The 19,311-nt window shown below is 42.7% G+C and overlaps 3 protein-coding genes across 4 annotated transcripts in view; 2 read left to right on the top strand and 1 right to left on the bottom strand.

Annotated features, from left to right (window-relative positions):
- Positions 1 to 335: 335 nt before the first annotated feature.
- Positions 336 to 7,621, bottom strand: LOC309542375 (GLIPR1-like protein 1). Its single transcript, XM_082241147.1, has 6 exons — positions 7,337 to 7,621; positions 5,356 to 5,601; positions 4,938 to 5,044; positions 2,202 to 2,284; positions 781 to 810; positions 336 to 694 (listed from the first exon to the last, which is right to left on the bottom strand). The coding sequence occupies exons 1-6, from the start codon at positions 7,514 to 7,516 to the stop codon at positions 528 to 530; spliced, it is 813 nt and encodes a 270-aa protein (XP_082097273.1). The 5' UTR covers positions 7,517 to 7,621; the 3' UTR covers positions 336 to 527.
- Positions 7,622 to 7,657: 36 nt separating this feature from the next.
- Positions 7,658 to 14,476, top strand: CCDC107 (coiled-coil domain containing 107). Its single transcript, XM_082241141.1, has 6 exons — positions 7,658 to 8,245; positions 9,428 to 9,633; positions 11,049 to 11,115; positions 11,786 to 11,876; positions 12,709 to 12,818; positions 13,944 to 14,476. Exons 1-6 carry the CDS (start codon positions 8,092 to 8,094, stop codon positions 14,231 to 14,233), a joined length of 918 nt encoding a protein of 305 aa, XP_082097267.1. The 5' UTR covers positions 7,658 to 8,091; the 3' UTR covers positions 14,234 to 14,476.
- Positions 14,477 to 15,921: 1,445 nt separating this feature from the next.
- Positions 15,922 to 19,311, top strand: part of CAPS2 (calcyphosine 2) — a 30,307-nt gene continuing 26,917 nt past the window's right edge. The window contains exons 1-2 of one of the 2 annotated variants that reach the window (XM_082241116.1): positions 15,922 to 16,022; positions 18,548 to 18,649. In XM_082241116.1, coding sequence (XP_082097242.1) covers positions 18,569 to 18,649 — 81 coding nt within the window. In that variant the 5' untranslated portion in view covers positions 15,922 to 16,022; positions 18,548 to 18,568. Of the gene's footprint in view, positions 16,023 to 16,182; positions 16,396 to 18,547; positions 18,650 to 19,311 lie in introns of those variants that run through there. The other variant, XM_082241115.1, reaches the window with a different exon arrangement.

The following is a 19,311-nucleotide window of genomic DNA, read 5'->3' as shown; positions in this document are numbered from 1 at the left end:
ATGCAATTTCCAGGCAGGCTTCCTTGGGGACAACATTCCAAAGATGGGAAGCCACCACAGAATACTCCCTCATATAGTGTAATACATATTGAATAGAACTGGAGGTAAGAGTGAGTGGAGAAATGTATGTGCATCTGCAGCAGCACAACTGAATGCCTTAATTTGCCCCAGCTGCAACAAAATTGGTCTTTCCCACATAGGTCTCTACAGCCACAGCAGGTGATGCAACCTTCCAACAGCTTGACCTCACCCCCAAAGGCACACTGCTTCATTGTCTCCTGAGACAGACAGATGCCAACCAATTTAATACGCTTAATTTTTATTTGTACAAAATATTCAAGATAACAATATATTTTATTTTAAATTTATCTTTCCAGTTTAAAAATATTTAATATTACATTAATATGTAACAGGTAAATTTATACAGTTTGAGAAAACACAAAATAACATGTGAAACAATGCAACAAAGCAAATCTACTTTAATATAAAATGCAGGAATATAATCTTTATCATTCATGTAAATATGCTCAGTAACCTACCCTAGTGTTAAAAACTAAACCTGGATAATGGAGTTTTAAGATGTAAACAGCTACAAATGCTACAAACATTAATAATGGCCTTAAAACTGCAACAGTGATGCAGAAGTCATCACATATAAACTTGAATTTAGAAGCTGGATGCCATCGTGAATAGCCTATTTTTTAAAAAATAAAAAAGTTTCACTGAATTTGAATTTTGTTCTTTAAGTAAATTAAAGTATAAAACAAATGTAATACATACGGTTGTTTACTCTTTCGCGTTCAGAATTTCCTGCAAAAGGGAAATAGTTGTAACAAGTGAAAAAAGGCTTTAAAATGTTAGCATTTTGCTATGAGTTTTTATTTTCAGCCATATGACAAGAAACGTGAAAGCATTTCCATTAAATTTCAGCATCCAAAATGTACAGTGATTTATTTGATAAATACCTGCTAAGTTGAAAGCCCCCCTCCTTACCCCAAGTCTATTAGGTTTTAAGTTAAGAGTAAGGTGAGTAACCAATTTTAATAACAATTACAGTGAAATTCTGCCACCACCACTGCCCGCCAATACTGATGACTTGAAGGCTCAGACTGTAGTCTATCTGCTGTCCTGCCTATAACCTTTTTTCTATAATCTGGAAGCTGAAAGGAAGAAGGTACAGTCATAACTCGAGTTAAATGTGCTTCTGGTTGAGCCCGTTCGAGTTGCGCTCCACGGCAACCCGGAAGTAATGGAGTGCGTTACTTCCGGGTTTCACCGCTCGCGCATGTGCAGACGCTCAAAATGACGTCACGCGCATGTGCGGTAGCGGCAAAATGTGACCCGCGCACGCGCGCCGTTGCATCTTGCGTTCCATTCGGGATGCGAACGGGGCTCCGGAACGGATCCCGTTCGCATCCCGAGGTACCACTGTATTTTATTTGGTTTTCAGTAATACCTTGTCCAGAGGTATACAGTGGTGAAAGGTCATTAGACACCTTTCAAAACCACAGAGACATGGGCAAAGTGCAGGTAATAACAGGCAATATGCAGTAACCAACAGATATGTAATAATTTTTGATGAGCTAGCAACAGGGAACACTGTGTTTTCTCACTTATCTTTTGCTCTAATCAAAAGGCACTCTATGTATCCTTACAATCACATACTTTTATAAGATATAGTCATGTGTAAAGCTTTAAACCTGAACACCAATTAATCAGTAAAATATCTGAATGTGATTTCTTGAATCATGAACAGAACTACTAATAGGTATAATGGAACGTTCCCTTTTGTTTCTCTACACTAGCTCAGTACTAGTATTGACAACAATATTTTAAGGACCCACTTTTCAGGAATGACTGAAAATGCAGCTTTGTACTCTATAGCACCCAGAGACACTGACCTCCTATGAGAGCCCTCTCAAAATAACCTAGGTCACCTAGATTAAGGAAGGAAGCAACTGTTGTCTCTCTACTGCAACAGTGCACCAAAGCACAATTATTCCCCTTTTCCCAAAGGATTGACTGACATGGGACAAAGCAAAGAGGTGAATACCAGAACACTACTCGCCTTTCCTGCGTTCCATGCCTTAAGCACATTAGAATGTCCTACTAGAGGTGATACAAATGGAGCTCAAAAACCAACATATTTGATGGTTTAAATAATCTTTTTCATGAACATTTGCATCATTCACTATACTTACTACAGAGTCTATTTTGACACCTGTCTCCTGGGCAGTTACTACATGGCCTTCCTGGTTTATATGGTTGAATTCCAACTTCCATCCTGAAGAACAAAAGTTTATTAAAGTACAGTAATAACAAATTAAGTACACAAAATTACTGAAAATTAAAATGAAGGCAATGATAAATATAATAAAAGTTACAGATGCTAACAAATTGTGAAGAGTGGACAACCTCAGTCCTGGGTGCTGAATGCATCCCTCTAATCCTTTCCTGGCTTTTACAATTCTGCCTGGGCCACACTCCCAGCTTTGCACTGGCCAAAAGACTAATAAATGTGGATATAAACAGGTTATAGAGACCTCTGGCTTTTCATGGCTGGCAGGAGTGACCAGTATGGTGCTGCAGACCTACCCTTCTGATACAGTACTGACATCACTGCCGCTTAAGAGGATGAAGCAAAGGCAAGTTTGGGTTATGAGGGAACAGCAGTGGAGTAAATCTGGTGTTTTTGCTGGTGCACCCATTTAACCAAAATCTTGCTGCTGCCCTGTCAAAGTGCCAGTGTCACCAGTATTGGCTCTGTAACACTGATCTATTTGCTTGGGTCTCTCTTGGTCACTGGAACATGGCCTACTGTGCAAAGATAAATGTTTCATCTACTGCCATGCCCTCTTTTGCCTCTGGCCCCACTCACTGTAGGTATAATGCTCCAGAAGTTCACCTGTGAGCGAGTGCAGCCCTCATGTAGGGGGTTGGATTGGTGACCTACAAGGTTTGTGCAGTAAAGTTGCAAAAGGGTATCTGTGGTATTATTATTTATTAACTTTAGTCTCTTGTTACCTAAAGGTCTCCAAGTGACTTACAACACTGTTAAAAACACAAAAATGGTCTCCTGTGGTGTAGTGGTTAAGAGCGGTAGTCTCCTAATCTGGGGAACCGGGTTCGCGTCTCCGCTCCTCCATATGCAGCTGCTGGGTGACCTTGGGCTAGTCACACTTCTTTGAAGTCTCTCAGCCCCACTCACTTCACAGAGTGTTTGTTGTGGGGGAGGAAGGGAAAGGAGATTGTTAGCCGCTTTGAGACTCCTGAAGGGGAGTGAAAGGCGGAATATCAAATCCAAACTCTTCTTCTTCTCTTCTTCTTCTATAGTAGTCGAAACTACAAAAAGTGCCATTGTCAAAAAATTATTTTAGTCTAAGTTTTCATGGACCAGAGTCCACTTTCTTGGGTGCATGAAGCTGATTTGGTGATTCTCCTGGAATGTCAGGTATTTCCCCAGCACCTGTACATGATTATTTAAGCAGAGATACTGAGGACTGAACCAAGACGCTTCTTCATGGAAGGATGCATTCTATGACCGATGGCTCCTCCCTGCTAGGGAGACAACACACTGTACTTTTCCGTCTATAAGACTCCTCCATCTATAAGACGCCCCCTATTTTGGGGGACTCAAATTTAAGAAAATGGGAGGGGGAGGGGAGATGGCTCAGAGTTGTTGAGTTTTTTGCAAAGGATTGCTCAGAGTTTTACAGCTGGGGTGTGTGTGCCAAAAATCGCTCACATGCAGCATCGATACTGACAGCCAATCGCAAACAGACCCTTCCCCAGCAAAAAAATTCATACCCAACTGAGAAAAGCTGTCCACTGGCAATCATGTGTGTCCCAGAACAGCAGCCACTAATCGTGGCAGTGACAGCCAATCAACAGCAGTGTTTGTTGCAGAAGCCAATCACCAACCCAATTAGAGAAGCAGCAGCCAATCCAAAGCAGCCCTTCTAGCAGCCAACAATTGTGGCTGACATGCTCCTGCTTGCAGCTGCAGCCGTCCACCCCATTCACTATCCTTCTATAAGACGAGGCAAATTTTTGAACATAACTTTAGAGTAAAAAAACTTTGTCTTATACATGGAAGAGTACGGTACTTAGAATACAGTGGTGCCCCGCAAGACGAAAAACTCGCTAGACGAAAGGGTTTTTCGGTTTTGCGTTGCTTCGCTAGACAAATTTCCCTATGGGCTTGCTTCACAAAACGAAAACGTCTTGCACTTTTTTTTTAAAGCCGCTTGAAGAGGCGCAGTTGCGACGGACCGTGCTTCGCAAGACGAAAAACATCGCAAGACGAAAAGACTCGCGGAACGAATTATTTTCGTCTTGCGAGGCACCACTGTACAATAAAATTTTAAACTACAGTTGTAACAGAACTAAAATTGTGAATGTCTTATTAATCACATTTTGTATGTCTAACCATTTGGATAACAGAAATAATTGTTAATCATAGAAATGGCTGGAAAACAGCAGTTGAGTATTCTGTTTGCTTTGCAATCAACAGTAAAAGATGCAATACATACATACAGTAAGAAAGCAATCCAACCTCCTTTACACCAGGCTAGGGAGGTTTGGATTAGGCAAGGGTGTACCTTTGCCCAGCCCTACAGGCCTGTCAGCTTCCTTCTGGTTGCTGCCAGTGGGGTGATGCCAGTGGGGTTCCCACTGATAGCAATTTTAAATGGGTGGGGAGGGACTGAGCTGCCACCTACACGCTGGCAGAGGCTGGCACAGTGATATGCCTGTCCTGTACTTTCTGTCCCAGTCATTGTGCATGGCAGAACTGCAGATGCACCAATGGTTCTATAGCTCTGTAAAGAGCAGTTAAGATTGCTCCTTAATTCAACTGTGAATACTCATGCAATTCTGCAAGTTAGAACACTTTGTGTAAACACAAGTTTGGATCTCTTTAACATTCGTTAACTTACGATGGACCATAATTGCATACAAATGTCGCACTATTCCTCCTTCCATCTTGTGATTGACGACAGCGGATAACAGCACAGCCAACTTTATAAGTATTAGCCCAAACAACCTGGAAAAAAGTAGATTATATAATATAAACTACGTTATGTAATATTCAGTTTCTCTTCAGACTCCTCTCTTTATTGTCATTTGGCTAAAGGCACCTTTATGTTTTATGTTAGTATTCAATCATCCTGGTTGACATGTAAATGGAATACTATTTCTGTTAATTTGGGGGTGATAACTGTTAAATCTTTGGTGTCTGATTAAGAGCTGTATTCATTATTTGCATGTGCCAGGAAAATGTCTAACCTTAAGGTGCTTCTGTTTCTGAAGATACAAAAATGGTTGACAATCTGACCAGTGAAAAATACAACTTACCTGAAGATAATGTCTACATATCATTTCACATGTGTTGCTGCTGTAGTTGTAGTATATTACTTCATCATGAAATACTGAAATAGGAATAGCAGGATCAAATGGTTTACTTCTGGCAGGTGTCCTGTACATATTTTCTCCAAACGGCCTAAATGCATATTCAGGGTGAATATTCTTAACTGGGTTATATTCAAATATGCATTTCTTTCCCCATTCTCTGGCTATTTTAGCTAAGGCGAGATCAAATGTCTGCAAAATACAAAAGTATCACACATAGCTATTAATTATTTTTGTTATACAGCTCTAGTAAATGTAACGATGTCACATTTTCAGTTCAGTCAAAATTCAGATTACAAGTCTTTCTTTCTGTTATGTACTGAGCTGAATCCTAGAACAATAGGATCCAGAATGTAGCAGTCTGATTGGTCTGCAGGAGCCACCCAATCCAGCTCCAGGTGGAAGTGAATCTGCGACCTGATTGGCCTGCAGAAGCAGCCAATCAGGCTTCTGGAAGAAGTGAATCTGCAACCTGATTGGCCTATAGGAGCAGCCCGGAATTAGCCAATCACATGGGGCCATTGTGTAAATAATGTATATATAGCTAGACGTTTTGGGAAAATTTTCATTCATTGCTACTACGAGCTGAATAAAGAGCATAAAATTCACGCTCGACTCCGAGTATATTTCACTTTCAATACCTTTTCCACCCAGCTCTCAAACAATGTCTTCCTTTACACATAAAAAAAGACATATGGCACAGCCCTCATTGGTGGATTTGTAGTGCCTTAGCACAATCCTGGAATCAAAGTGATTCACCAATGAATGACCTGGCATGGGAAAACTGGTGGTTTAAAACAGCAGAAGTTAAAAGGGAAGTGGAGATGAAGAGAACTGAGAGGAAAATAGTTTGAAAAACGACAGAGGTTTGAATAAAGCAGGGATGGAGGGGCACAAAGGAAAATGGCAGTTTTAAACAATGACCCTGCCCAGGTGGGAAATTAGCAGTTGAAACCAAGGTTTGAGTACAGTGATATTATTCACTTCTGTGTTCTACCCATCTCTGCTACTCTCTCACCGCCCTCAATACAGCCAACACTGGCTGCCCGAGGCAGGCACCCCCACTACCCCTCTTGTAGGGCAGCCATGGTTTGCTTCTCAAAAACGTCCAATGTTCATTGACTGTCCTTAAGATGTAGTGGATGACAGTGGGAGTTTCTCTCTTTTAGGGCCCAAGGAGAAGCCAGGGGGAGGGGTTCGCCTCTCCAGCGGCACCGCAAATTGTCTCAGCTCCCTTCATGGGTGTAGCCAGGAATTATTTTTTGGGAGGGGCAGGCTTTATTTTTTTGGGTGGTGGTGTGGAACAGAACCAAGCTATCTGCGGCACAATTGGTCAGAGTGAAGTATTCACAGTTCCCCAGGGCTGGATTTAGGTGTGATGAGGCCCTCAGCTACTGAAGGTAATGGGGCCGTTTATATGTCCAGCTGTCCTTTGTCAACAGCAAATTGTCGCTGTTTTTTTGATGCTATATGGTAATTTATGGACCTAATAAGTTTCTAAAACCAGTGATATTTTAGGGAGCAGGCTAGCAGGTGCATTACTTACATCATAGGAGCCTACACAACACAAAACACTGTTGCTGGATGTAGGTTTTATTTTGTTTTTTATCATATATTTTGGAAATGTTTATCCCCCTTTAAAAATTTTTGGGGCCCCCAAGAGAACAGGACCCTAAGCTATAGCTCAGGCATAGGCAAACTTGCCCCTCCAGACGGTTTTTTGGGACTACAACTCCCATCATCCCTGGCCACTGCTCCTGTTAGCTAGGGATGATGGGAGTTGTAGTCCCAAAACATCCGGAGGGCCAAGTTTGCCTATGCTTGCTATAGCTTGTTTAGCTTATAGGTAGATCCGGCAGCTGCACACCCACACCCCAGCTAGGCCCACGGCTCCCTTTCCTCCTTCCACCCCACGCCGGGGACACACCATGTACAGCATGTTGGAAGCGGTGGGCTGGACTTTGGTGCGGAAGTTGTTGTGGGCGTCCACGTACTGACGGATAAAGCGCTTGTTAGTAATCTGGGGGTAGGCTTGGAAGTTCTGTTTGTCGGGCGCCTCCTCGGGGACGACCAGCCCCAAGACGAGCCACGGCCACAACCGCCTCATGGCCGCCGCGCCCTGACAGGAACGCGCGGGCCGGACAGAGCGCGCAGCGACCGTTGCCCCCTAACGGTCTCCGCCTCCTGGCCCCGCCCCCCAAGCCGCCTCGGGATGATGTATTCCCGCCTCAGGAGGCGGAGGCTCCGGCCACTTCGGGGCGCCGTTTCTATATAGGCAACCGGCAGTTTTCCCTCCGCTATGTTTTCCTCAGAGAGCCGATTCGGCCCATTCGCGTCAATGGGTCTACCCCGAGTTGAACTAGCTAACGTAGCTCTCTAATTTCCTATGAAAAGCGTCACGAAGGCAAAAGGCGCTTCGGGTTCGCGTGTCGCCTGGAGCCCGGCAGGGGGCGCCAGAAAGGAAAAGCGGAGGCGTCGCGGGGCCGGAAGTCGCCCTTCCCACGTTAATGGTTTCCTCTCCCAACTTCCTTCGCTCCTGCGCTACTGACTCTCGCTCTCCCCAGGCGTCTTGCCAGTGGACGAAGCCGACACGAGCCGCTCGTCGATTCCCGGCTGGCCGAGGGCCGTTTGCCGCCCTCCGCTTCTCCTTTTGGTCTTGCTGTTCCTTTCCCCGCTGCCGCCATGGTGCTGTCGTCGGTGCAGCAGGTGTTCATCTCCGTCTTGCTGGTGCTCTGCGTTTTCGTGGTGATACCGAGGATGTTCGGCGGAAGCGGCAGGTCCCCGCGGGGGGCCAAGGCCTCCCCTGGTCGCCACGATCCCCACCAGCAGCGTCACGGTATATGGTGTCGGCCACCTTCCCCTTCCCATCCCTGCAGTCCGGTTATAGAGGGAAACGAGGGAGCTTCATTAGACTAGTTAGCGAACTGTGTTTTTCCTTCAGGAAGATCCTTTTTCCAAGCAATCTTCCTTAAGTCCCGCCCCCATTTTAAAATATTTTTTTTGCCGCAAAGGTATGGGTGATACTGGAGGAGAAAGGTGATGCTGGGCATTAACCGTCATCGGTGTCACATGTTATTAGTGTGCTACGAAACAGTTCCAACTTTTGAATGTTGCCTTCCCCCTTTAACTCATTCTTTTTCTTTTTGGAATAATAATATTTTGATTTGTAGTATTGAATTAGTCCCAAGGAAGGTGAAAAACTGGCGACGAAGCTGCTCTGGCGAGCCAGCACCAGTGCAGCACACGGAAACGCCGTTTACCTTCCCGCTATAAAGCGGTAGCTATTTATTTACTTGCACTTAGGAGTGCTTTCGAACTGCTAGGTGGGCAGGAGCTGGGACCGAAGACGGGAGCTCACCCCGCCGTGGGAATTCGAACCGCCGATCATGCGATCGGCAAGCCCTAGGCGCTGAGGTTTTACCCACAGCGCCACCCGCATCCCTTTAATATACTAGTAGGCTCCATACTTCTCTTGTTACTCTGCCAGTGTGTCAAAGCTGTGGGGAATGGGAAATGTGTTTTGTGCTTTAACTGTATGTTGCTCATAACTTGCTTTATTTGTTTATACTTCAATGTTGCTTTTCCATTGTAAGATGGCTAAAGTATAGCAGTCTTTCAAGCTCCAGCACAACATAAAATCAAACAAAATGTCAACATATAGCACAAAATAAAATTAAAACATTCCCAGCCAATTCCTGTGTCTGATGTGACTTTGACCGCAGAGCTCCATCTGCAAAGAGGAGACTCTTAAGAGTTTTTAAGAGGGGCTAATTTTAAGTGTGGAGTGGAGAAGCCTCTTGTCATGTTCATTAGCGTCAGCCAATTTCACACTATCACACTGAGACTGTACCTAGAATTGCTTTCCACAGTGAAGCTGATTTCTCCATGCTGCAGAACAATTCTCTTCTTCACAGACTTGAGTGCTTCTCTTTTTTTATTTCAGTCTGTTTGTATGTATGTGCATGTATGCATTACACATGTATGTATGTATTACATGTATGTATTATTTGTTTTTCAGGTGGATCTGAGAGAATCTTGCAGTCACAGATGAATTCAGAGGGTTCTGAAAGCAAAACATACCAAAGCATCCAACAAATGAGAAATGCAATGGAGAAGGAGATGAAGACTGAGCGGACTAGAGGGAATGGCAAAGACTTTGCTTTAACACTCATGCCCTTGTATGCTGTTGGTGTGGGTGTATTTGCTTTATACAAGTTCTTAAAGGTAACTATTAGTAAGCAAGATAATTTATGATCCACGTAGTTGTACAGAACTGGGATTTGTTCAGTCGTGTGTAATGATAATGCCACTACCATGCCCCACTCCCAAACAACTGGAACAATGCAGGAAAAGGTGATGATAATGATGCCTCTGCACATAGCTTTTAGAACAGTCTCTGTTCTGACTCAAAGCAGAAACAAGACAAGATTCGCTCACTGCGAGAGGTGAAGTTACAGGGAACAAGGCAGAGGGCCCTCTCGGTAGTGGCATCCACCCTGTGGAACATCCTCCCATCAGATGTCAAAGGAATTAACAACTATCTGACGTTTAGAAGACATCTGAAGGCAGCCCTGTTTAAGGAAGTTTTTAATGACTGATGTTTTAATGTATTTTTAATCTTTTGTTGGAAAGCCACCCAGAGTGGCTGGGGAATCCCAGCCAGATGGGCAGGGTAGAAATAAAATATTATTATTATTATTATTATTATTATTATTAGGATGACACATCCTCCCCTCACCATCATATTCAGCTGAGACCCTCAAGTAGCTTCCTGCTCTATGCTCCAGCAGGCAGCAAAACAAACATAGCAGCAAACACAACCCCTGCCTAGACAAATGATTGACTCCAAAAGGAGAGGAGAAGTCAACAGCAAAGCCAATTGGAGTTGGAGGTGGTTGGGCCTGCATCACAGGAAAGGGTGTTTACAGATAGGCAGTCACCTAGTCTGATAGTGGAAGTGGAAATGATAACCAAGTGGAGAAGTGTATTTCTCCAGCAACACTTGAAATATGCACTGGCATACTAGGTTCTCCACAACAAGTTTGCAACCTGGTCATAAATATATGTATTTCCAGTATTGAAGCCCTTTGATTTCTCAGGAAAGAATGAAATATAAATGCCTTAGGCTGGACTTGTAAATGCTTTTACAGTCCAATAAATGTGGTTAGGAGTATAAGCAACAATTGTGTCTCCCAAAGGTTCTTCTATTAGAAAGGCTTTTGTGATATTACAGAAATATCTGTGTTGTATACAGAATTCAGATGACAAAAGGCAGTAGTGGGAATTTTAATCGTTCTTAGGATTGTATCTGAAATAAATTATACTAAAATCGGTATGACTAAATCAGGAAAACTGAATTGTAAGTTAAAGCATTATGACTAGGAAGGGGCTAGTTTTCAGCCTAGTTCAACAGGAAATTTTGGATTGATGCTGGTTTTGTCATTGTGAAGTCAGTGAGAATAAAGAGGCTGAAACATAAATTAAGCAGATGGGGAAATATGTTTTGGATTACACTATATTTCCAAGATAAAGTATTATTACCTGCCTCGTGTCTTCACATTAATCTAAACATTTTCTTAAGGTTTAGTTATTTTCAATATTAAAAGCTTTTGTGGTAAATTTTGTTTACTCTTTCATAGATGAAATCTCAAGAGGAAAGCTTATCCAAGCAAGAAAAAACGACAGAAGTTAAGACGAAAGAAACAGGTAAAAGTCGATTCAGAAATCTCTGGCCTAGAAATCTTTATCATACAGTTTGCACATAGTAGTTCAGGCAATCACACCTCAGCTTAAGAAGCTTGATATATTTTTTCTACAGTCCTTCTGTTCCCCTGTTTGTGTGAGCAGCAATCAAATTGGTGGAATTGTATAATCTTAATTGCTTTTTGGGCTGCTGTTTTATGAGATGAGTGCATTCATGAAAATGCATTCCACACACTGCTTACTGATAGTTATGGCAAAGCTACTTTGTATCATTATTCCTTAGCACAGACTACAGCAATCTACTTTGGAGAACAGAATTCTTCCAAGTATTGATAAAGTATGTAATTGGTTTTTAGGAAAAAATGTCTGTCAGATCAAATGCTGCTCATTTAATCAAATAAGTGAAGCTGTTTTTTCCTAGCCAATTTTGCTGGTAAAATGACATTTTCAAATTTTCTCTGCATTGTATTATTTATAATGCAATCCCAATCATGTTTATCCTGAAGTAAATTCAGTGAAACTTGGTTTTTTTAATATAAAAATAGGTTTAGGATTATAGCCCTTGAATGCTTTAGTCCAGTTCCATAGCTCCTCTGGAAAAGTAGAAAAAATAGATTATTGGTTTTTAAATACCTATTAACACTGCTTTAAAAGTATTTGTTCTCACTTGTAGAACGCCAGCTTATGGAGTTGGAACAGCATCTAGCACAGACAGAGAAAATGTTAAATTCTTTATTGAATCAGTTAGATCCACTTTCAAGCTGGTGAGTATTTTGGTGGGGATTTGATTTAGTAATATTTCAGCTCTTGAGACAGTTGTGAGTTGGTAAATGTGATTAAACATCACAAGAATATTAGCATGTGATTTGTTTTGCTGTCTCCATATTTTCTGCATCAACAATAATTGACAATATATTAAAAAATTACTGGAACAATCTTTACACTCCCTTCCTAGACCCTAAATAGCATTTTGGTAATGTAGGCTACACAAGACTGGATGAGTAATTCAGATTTCAAGGTGCCAGTATTAAGTTTTCTTCATACAGGCTTTTCATCCATTTGGAGTATTTATAGGTCTGAATATTTTACGATTGAAAAATAAATTACACCAGTATCACTTGAATGACCCATTTAAACATTTATTAGACTAATAGTGGTAGATAGGTAGATGAGAGTTTGAGTATATCTTGGATCTCTTCTTTTGCATGTGTCTTGAGCAATATTACATAGATCCATTTATCGGCTTCTGCACACATCATGGCAGATGCAGTTAAGTTTTGTGCCTGTATTATCAATACAGTGTTGTTTGCTTCTTTGCACTTGCCAGTTTGTGTCCTGTAGTTTTAATCTGGATTGCAGAATCCTGACAGCAGGAGAATTCCTATTGCTTCCTTGATGTGATGAAAGGTGGTCCCTAGTGACTGGCATAGTTGAAAGATGGTTCCACAGCCTGTCTGATTCTTAAGTGAATAATTCTTACATAAGAACATATCACTGAGAGTTTTCTTATAAGAGGGCTAGGAAAAGTATTTTGGTGGCACATTAACAGTTGCTCTCTATTACTACCTGCTGACTTTTCAATTAATTTCATGTCAGCATTAATGCCTTGGCTTCGGAACAGAAAGATGAAATTATGGTACAGCTTGAGTCCATTAGGAAGCTGATGAAAGAAAGTGGATTGGACAAATCGACAATGAAACCAGAAGGTACTTACATCTTTAGTATGTTAAAATCACACTGTAATAACCCTGCTTGAGACTCTGGCTGAAGGTTTTGCATACGATTTTGCGGGTCTTGACATATTTGTATGACTTGGTGGTATAGTGTGGTATTGTTCTTTCTAAGCAATTAGAGGGCACAGCATACCTTCCCATTAGATCAGGGGTGGGGAAAAATTTTAGCCCAGCGGGCCAAATTGCTATTTGTCTCCACCTATGTTGGTTCTGCTGTTTTGCAGGCAGTCCTGCCAACCTGTCCCAAGTCCTTGTCCAGTAGTTTCCAAGTGTCTAACACTCAGCTGTTTGTTGGACACTTGGGAACCACAGTGCTGAGCATAGGGCTGGGAGCACAGTCATAGCTAATCTAACAGGCTTGAACTCACTGCCCATTGGCTGATAGGCTGTGACTTCAAACCTGCTTTGTGCATGAATCAGTGGTGCTATTGAGTTTGCCATGGAATACTTAGGCATGCAGCTGAACCAGCTGCACTGCTACCTGACCATATATGACATAAGGCAGAACTTTCCAAACTGTGTTGCGACATGTGTGTCAGCTGTCATGTGTAGGGGTATTGCATGAACACTCCCTGCGCTCCTCTCAGCACTGGAAAGAGGTTAGTTTAACCTCTGGTTTGCTAGTAAAACTGAATTACTGTCATGAAATGATGCATGTCTAAAAAGTGTGTCACCAGCATGAAAAGTTTGGAAAGCTCTGACATAAGGTGTAGGGGAGATAGGTGTAGTTTGGGGAAAACAGGGGAGAACTGACCAAAGATTGCCCACCCTTTCATTACATTATTAGTGGATGCAAATCTGCGGCTTCTATGGTGTTCTTCACTCATTTTTATAGAGGAAGGTGGGCCTGTGAATTATCTATATATTTGTTTAAGCTACAGAACAAAAGAAATATTACTTATGATTTAATAGACAAGTTACAGAACTGTATACTTTAATGTAGTGTATACTGCCATCTCTAATAAAGCTGGTTGCTCATTTGCAAGTTTCTGATAGCAGTTTTGTTTTAATTATTATACAGACAGTGGACTTAATTATAATTTTAAATCTCCCATTTTCTTCCCTCCCCTCTTTTTTTTTTTTTTTTTTGAAATTCAGATGTTAGCCACACGTGCCAAGAGAGGCTTGAAGATCTTATTCAGTCATTCAGTTCACATCCTGAGGCAGAGATGTGTGAGGGTGATAATGAAAACTGTGGGCATAAAGAGCTGTTTGCAGATATTGAGGAACACTGTGATGAAGAGGTGCATATGCACTATGATCATGAGTTCTTGCTTAGTCCAACGGAAGACCCAAAAAAGATAGAAGATGATGAAGTAATTGATCAAGAAACAGCAGAACCAGAGACTGGGTTAAGACGACGTATTAAAAATGAATTAGGTAGATAAGATAAGTTATATTTAAAAATGAGATGAATTATTGCACATATTATAATGCACTTTTAAATTATTATGGAACAGGTTCACATTTGCTGCAATATGCATTAAAACAATATATTTATGAAACTTTTCTATTTATTCTATATAAAGGTATTTCTGAATATATTACCCTAAAAGCTCTATATAGTATTCCACTACACTGTAAAGATGCAATGTATTTTTTACAACTATTAAAGTCAAGGAATGGTAACAGATTATGTTGTATACATTTTTTCCCCAATTTCTTACTTTTAAAGTCTACATGTTTCACATGAATGTCTCCACAGAAAGGATTTGGAGCAAATACTGTGTACTGACAAGCAGTGAGTCCTGTTTTTTTTTTGTTTTTTGTTTTACTTTTGTTCTGAAACAATTGAAATACTCTGGAAAGTTTATACAATTCACTGTGGAAAGGTACTGTACTGGGATAGCTTAGTTGGTAGAGCATGAGCCTCATGTTCGGTGAAAGATTCCTGCATTGCAGGGAGTTGGTCCCTTCCAACTGTACAATTCTATGATTCTGTTACCTCAATCTTAATAATTTTTGCCAGGCTTCCTGAAAATTGTATAGAGCAGCAGAAGTATTGAAAAACTGACTAGCTAACAACAGTGAAATGTAGTAACTTACCTGATGGGGTGTCATATAACCCATATTTAGGTGTAAGTGGACAAAAACAGATGAAAAATGTTCCCTAAGTTTGAAATTTGAGGACAAATATTTCTTACTTATTTTATCCCTGCCAATACTATGAAGACAGAATTCTATGAAATGTTTTTTTAAATAGGGCTTCAGTAGGATTGAAGAAGTATTAATCATAGGTGGTTTTACATATGAGGACACAATAATAATAATCTTTTCCTTAGCAGGTCTTAAAATCAGATAAATGCATCCTCAGATGAGCAACCAAACATGACATATTACACTGTGTCATGATTTATTTAACAGAAATAAAGCTATCTTTGAATTCACACTTGTGTATTCTACATACAGTAAACATAATTTCAAATTACTGTATCCATTACCAAGAGCAGCATAAAATACATTATGAGGGGGGAAACTTTTGTCAGGATAGAAAAACCTGACACGATTGCCCTGCAGCCTGGGTGTGGGGAAAAACAACAACATGGTTCCATCTTACAACATCACACTTGCTTGGGATCATGAGCGAAATAGTGGCTTCTTGCATTACGAGAAAGCTGGCCGGTGCAGGAACTTTATAAAAACACACAAACCAGGGCCGCTCGCTGAAACAGGTGGGCAGCTGACGGCAATCATAGGAGCAAAAGTTGGCTCATATATACCTCGCAATCCGATTTGTGGAATTGCCCCCCGGAACTTGTCCTGAGCACCGCGATGCTGTTATGGCAGCAGCGTATGGAGTAGAGAGGTTGTTGCAACGGTGGCCTTTAGTAGTCGCCCCTCCTTCCCGCTTGTAGGTATGCCTGGTTAAAAAAAAAGAGCGCAAGCTCCAGGTGAGGAGCTGCCGCATTTTGACAAATGCAACGCTGTCTCTGCGATTTCAGGGGAAGGTAGATGGGTGGGTGGGTGCCCGCTTCCCTACATACCCCCCCCCCGTCTCTATGCGCCCCTCCTAGGGCAGCACCAGCAGCTCCAGGCTCGCTTCCTAGGGAGGAGCTCGCGGACTGTTCCCTCGGAACAAGCCCAGAAGACAGAGCAGAGGTGGGGCTGGGAAGGAGGCTGGACAAGGAAGCGCCCAGGCGGGAATAGGCCGAGGAAGGAAGGGACGTCGTCGCTGAGGTGAGAGCCGCAGACCATCGGGGCGCTCGCCCGGCCTCCCCGTTCGCCTCTCGGGGCGTCTTTGGAACTTAACGCGCCCAAGTGGCGGTTGAAGGGAGCGGGGAGGCGTTCCGTCTTGTTTACCGGTCGCCTAGGCAACCGCGCGCGCCCAACGCTTCCCTCCCGGGAGCCGTTAACGGAGAAACTAGCGGGGCCTTTCAAATTCCAACCGCCGTTGCTCCGCCGCGCTTAGCTTCAAAGTCGGACCTCCACAGAGTTCGCGCGCGCGTGTGTGAGAGAAAAAGGGAGGGCGAGGAGCCATGGACGGAGCCGCGTTAACCGAGAGGCGGCCGCCGCGCTTGGCCGCGGATCCCCAGCCCGGCGGCAGGCGGCGGTGAGAGCTCCGCGGCCGCGCGCGCTTCTGGGGGCGAGGAAACGGGACCGTGCGCGAAGGAGTCCCGAGGGATCCCTTGCGTGCCGGAAGGCGCCGCCACCTAGGCTAGCTAAATATGTAGTAGAGCCCAAAGGAAGTCCCAGGGGCCCCCCGCCTTTGTTGTTGTTGTTTAGTCGTTTAGTCGTGCCCGACTCTTTGTGACCCCATGGACCAGAGCACGCCAGGCACTCCTGTCTTCCACTGCCTCCCAGAACTTGATCAAACTCATATTCGTAGCTTCGAGAACACTATCCAGCCATCTCGTCCTCTGTCGTCCCCTTCTCCTTGTGCCCTCCATCTTTCCCAGTATCAGGGTCTTTTCCAGGGAGTCTTCTCTTCTCATGAGATGGCCAAAGTATTGGAGCCTCAGGTTCACGATCTGTCCTTCCAGTGAGTACTCAGGGCTGATTTCCTTCAGAATGGAGAGGTTTGATCTTCTTGCAGTCCATGGGACTCTCAAGAGTCTCCTCCAGCACCATAATTCAAAAGCATCAATTCTTCGGCGATCAGCCTTCTTTATGGTCCAGCTCTCACTTCCATACATCACTACTGGGAAATCCATAGCTTTAGGTCACTTTTAACCTCCAAGTTACTTTAAAAACTGTCCTGCAGGGCAGCCCACCCCCAAACATTTATTTGCAGATATTAATGTTGTTGCAGGAGGGAAGTAGATTATTAGAGGAGGGTCCCTTCCAACTCTGCCATTCTGTGGTTCTGTAAACAGGTCTGCTGGTTTAAATTGACGATTTAGTCAATATATTTTATTACCCGCCCTGTTCTATGGACTCAGGCAGGGTGACAGCGTTTCTCACCAGCAGGGGCAAAACTAGGCTTTATTTCACCCCAGTCAAAGACCCAGTTTGGCAAAAAAAACCACCCAAATGCTGTTTTGCATACACATGTACACAGAGAGAGGCTAGGAGCCTCAATGGCACCCCTCGGGAAACTTAACCTCGGGACAAAAAGCCTGGCTAGCCCTCCCATAGTTAATGGCTCTGCCACCAGTAATGAGAGAAGAGTCATTGTGCTCAAAGGACAGCACAACCTTGACCCTAACTGAGTCTTCCAAGTGAATCAGTGGCTATTGGCCATCATGGAAACTATGCTCAGGGTGGACTTTGGTAATATAGTATGGTGCCCTGAGAGAGGACAATATTTGGCACCTCCCCATACAATATTTCTTATTTTCAAATGTCACACTCCCTCTTGTCTTCTGTTATATGCATGCTTGCAAGCGTACTACATCATAGTTGAAACAAGTCACCCTTCTGACTCAGGTAGGTAGCTGTGTTGGTCTGACGCAGTAGAAAAATATATAAAAAAATTAAAAAATTGTCCAGTAGTACCTTAGAGACCAACTAAGTTTGTTCTTGGTATGAGCTTTCGTATCTGAAGAAGTGTGCATGCACACGAAAGCTCATACCAAGAACAAACTTAGTTGGTCTCTATGGTGCTACTGGACAATTTTTTAATTTTTAAAAATATATTTCTACCCTTCTGACTGGGTGCCTACTTTGCACTGGTACCCATATAAATAGAGGTTCCATTATTTTTAGTACATTTAACTGGTTTGTTCTATGTATTGATCATGTATCCCTGAGTTAATTTATTTGTTGCATGAATATGACAAAATTGAATAAAACTACAGAAAAGTCCTTCATAGTGTAATGTAAGGTTACCAGAAGTCCCCGTTTCCCTGGGACAGTCCCTGGATTTACAAACCAGTCCCCATACAAAATCCATTGAAGTTGAAAAGTGTCCCCGGATTCATTGAAAACAATATGGTAACCTTAGTGTAATGACTAATTTGTGCTTGTACTGTATGAAAATCTAGAACTTACAGTATCCAAGGTTGGACTTTGAAACCCTGATTTTAAGCTGCATCTGGTTGAGCCTGAAGTATGACATTTTTTAAGGCTGATAGATGCTCTCATTTTAAACAATAAATCGAGCCCTGCAATAACTGAATTGGATGCTTATGGAGAGAACTGCAGTTCAGGAGGGAATTAATTATTATGGGAAATACTGTTTTGTTAATATCCTTCTTAGCACAAGTCATTCTTTCTCCCATCCTGTGAGAATAACCTTTTTTTCCTCCTCCCTTTTTTTACAGGTAGTTAATACCTGAATTCAAATGGATTTAGAGATTAAAGGAGTTGCTGCATCTCCAAGAAAGCAAGTAGCTCTGTCCTCAAGGAACTACAAACTTGCTCAAGTAAGTTGAGCATATTAAAGATTAACATATATATATATGTTAATCCAGTAACATATATTTTGTTATGGAACATATCTTGTTCCAGTAACAAGAAGCCGAAAGCACCAGCCTGAAGATGACGAGTGAGACCTCGTCGAAACGTCGCACAGACACCCCGACTCTTACACGGGAAGACACCCGAAGACACCAAAACCTGCATTCCTGTACCCGTGAAAATCTACGAAAGCTGCTTTCGTAGATTTTCACGGGTACAGGAATGCAGGTTTTGGTGTCTTCGGGTGTCTTCCCGTGTAAGAGTCGGGGTGTCTGTGCGACGTTTCAACGAGGTCTCACTCGTCATCTTCAGGCTGGTGCTTTCGGCTTCTTGTTACTGGAACAGAGCAGAGTCTGGTGTTTGAGTTCCTATAAATACTGTTGAGGGGTGTGGTGTATAGCCTCCAGAACTGCCCAGAACGTTGGAGGCTATACACCACACCCCTCAACAGTATTTATAGGAACTCAAACACCAGACTCTGCTCTGTTCCAGTAACAAGAAGCCGAAAGCACCAGCCTGAAGATGACGAGTGAGACCTCGTCGAAACGTCGCACAGACACCCCGACTCTTACACGGGAAGACACCCGAAGACACCAAAACCTGCATATATATATATATATATATATAT

Source organism: Podarcis vaucheri (genome assembly GCF_965113315.1).
Source record: "Podarcis vaucheri genome assembly, chromosome: 10".
In the NCBI taxonomy this organism is placed as follows: domain Eukaryota; kingdom Metazoa; phylum Chordata; class Lepidosauria; order Squamata; family Lacertidae; genus Podarcis; species Podarcis vaucheri.
Note: the sequence above shows the minus strand (reverse complement) of the source record. Positions and strands in the feature narration are given on the sequence as shown.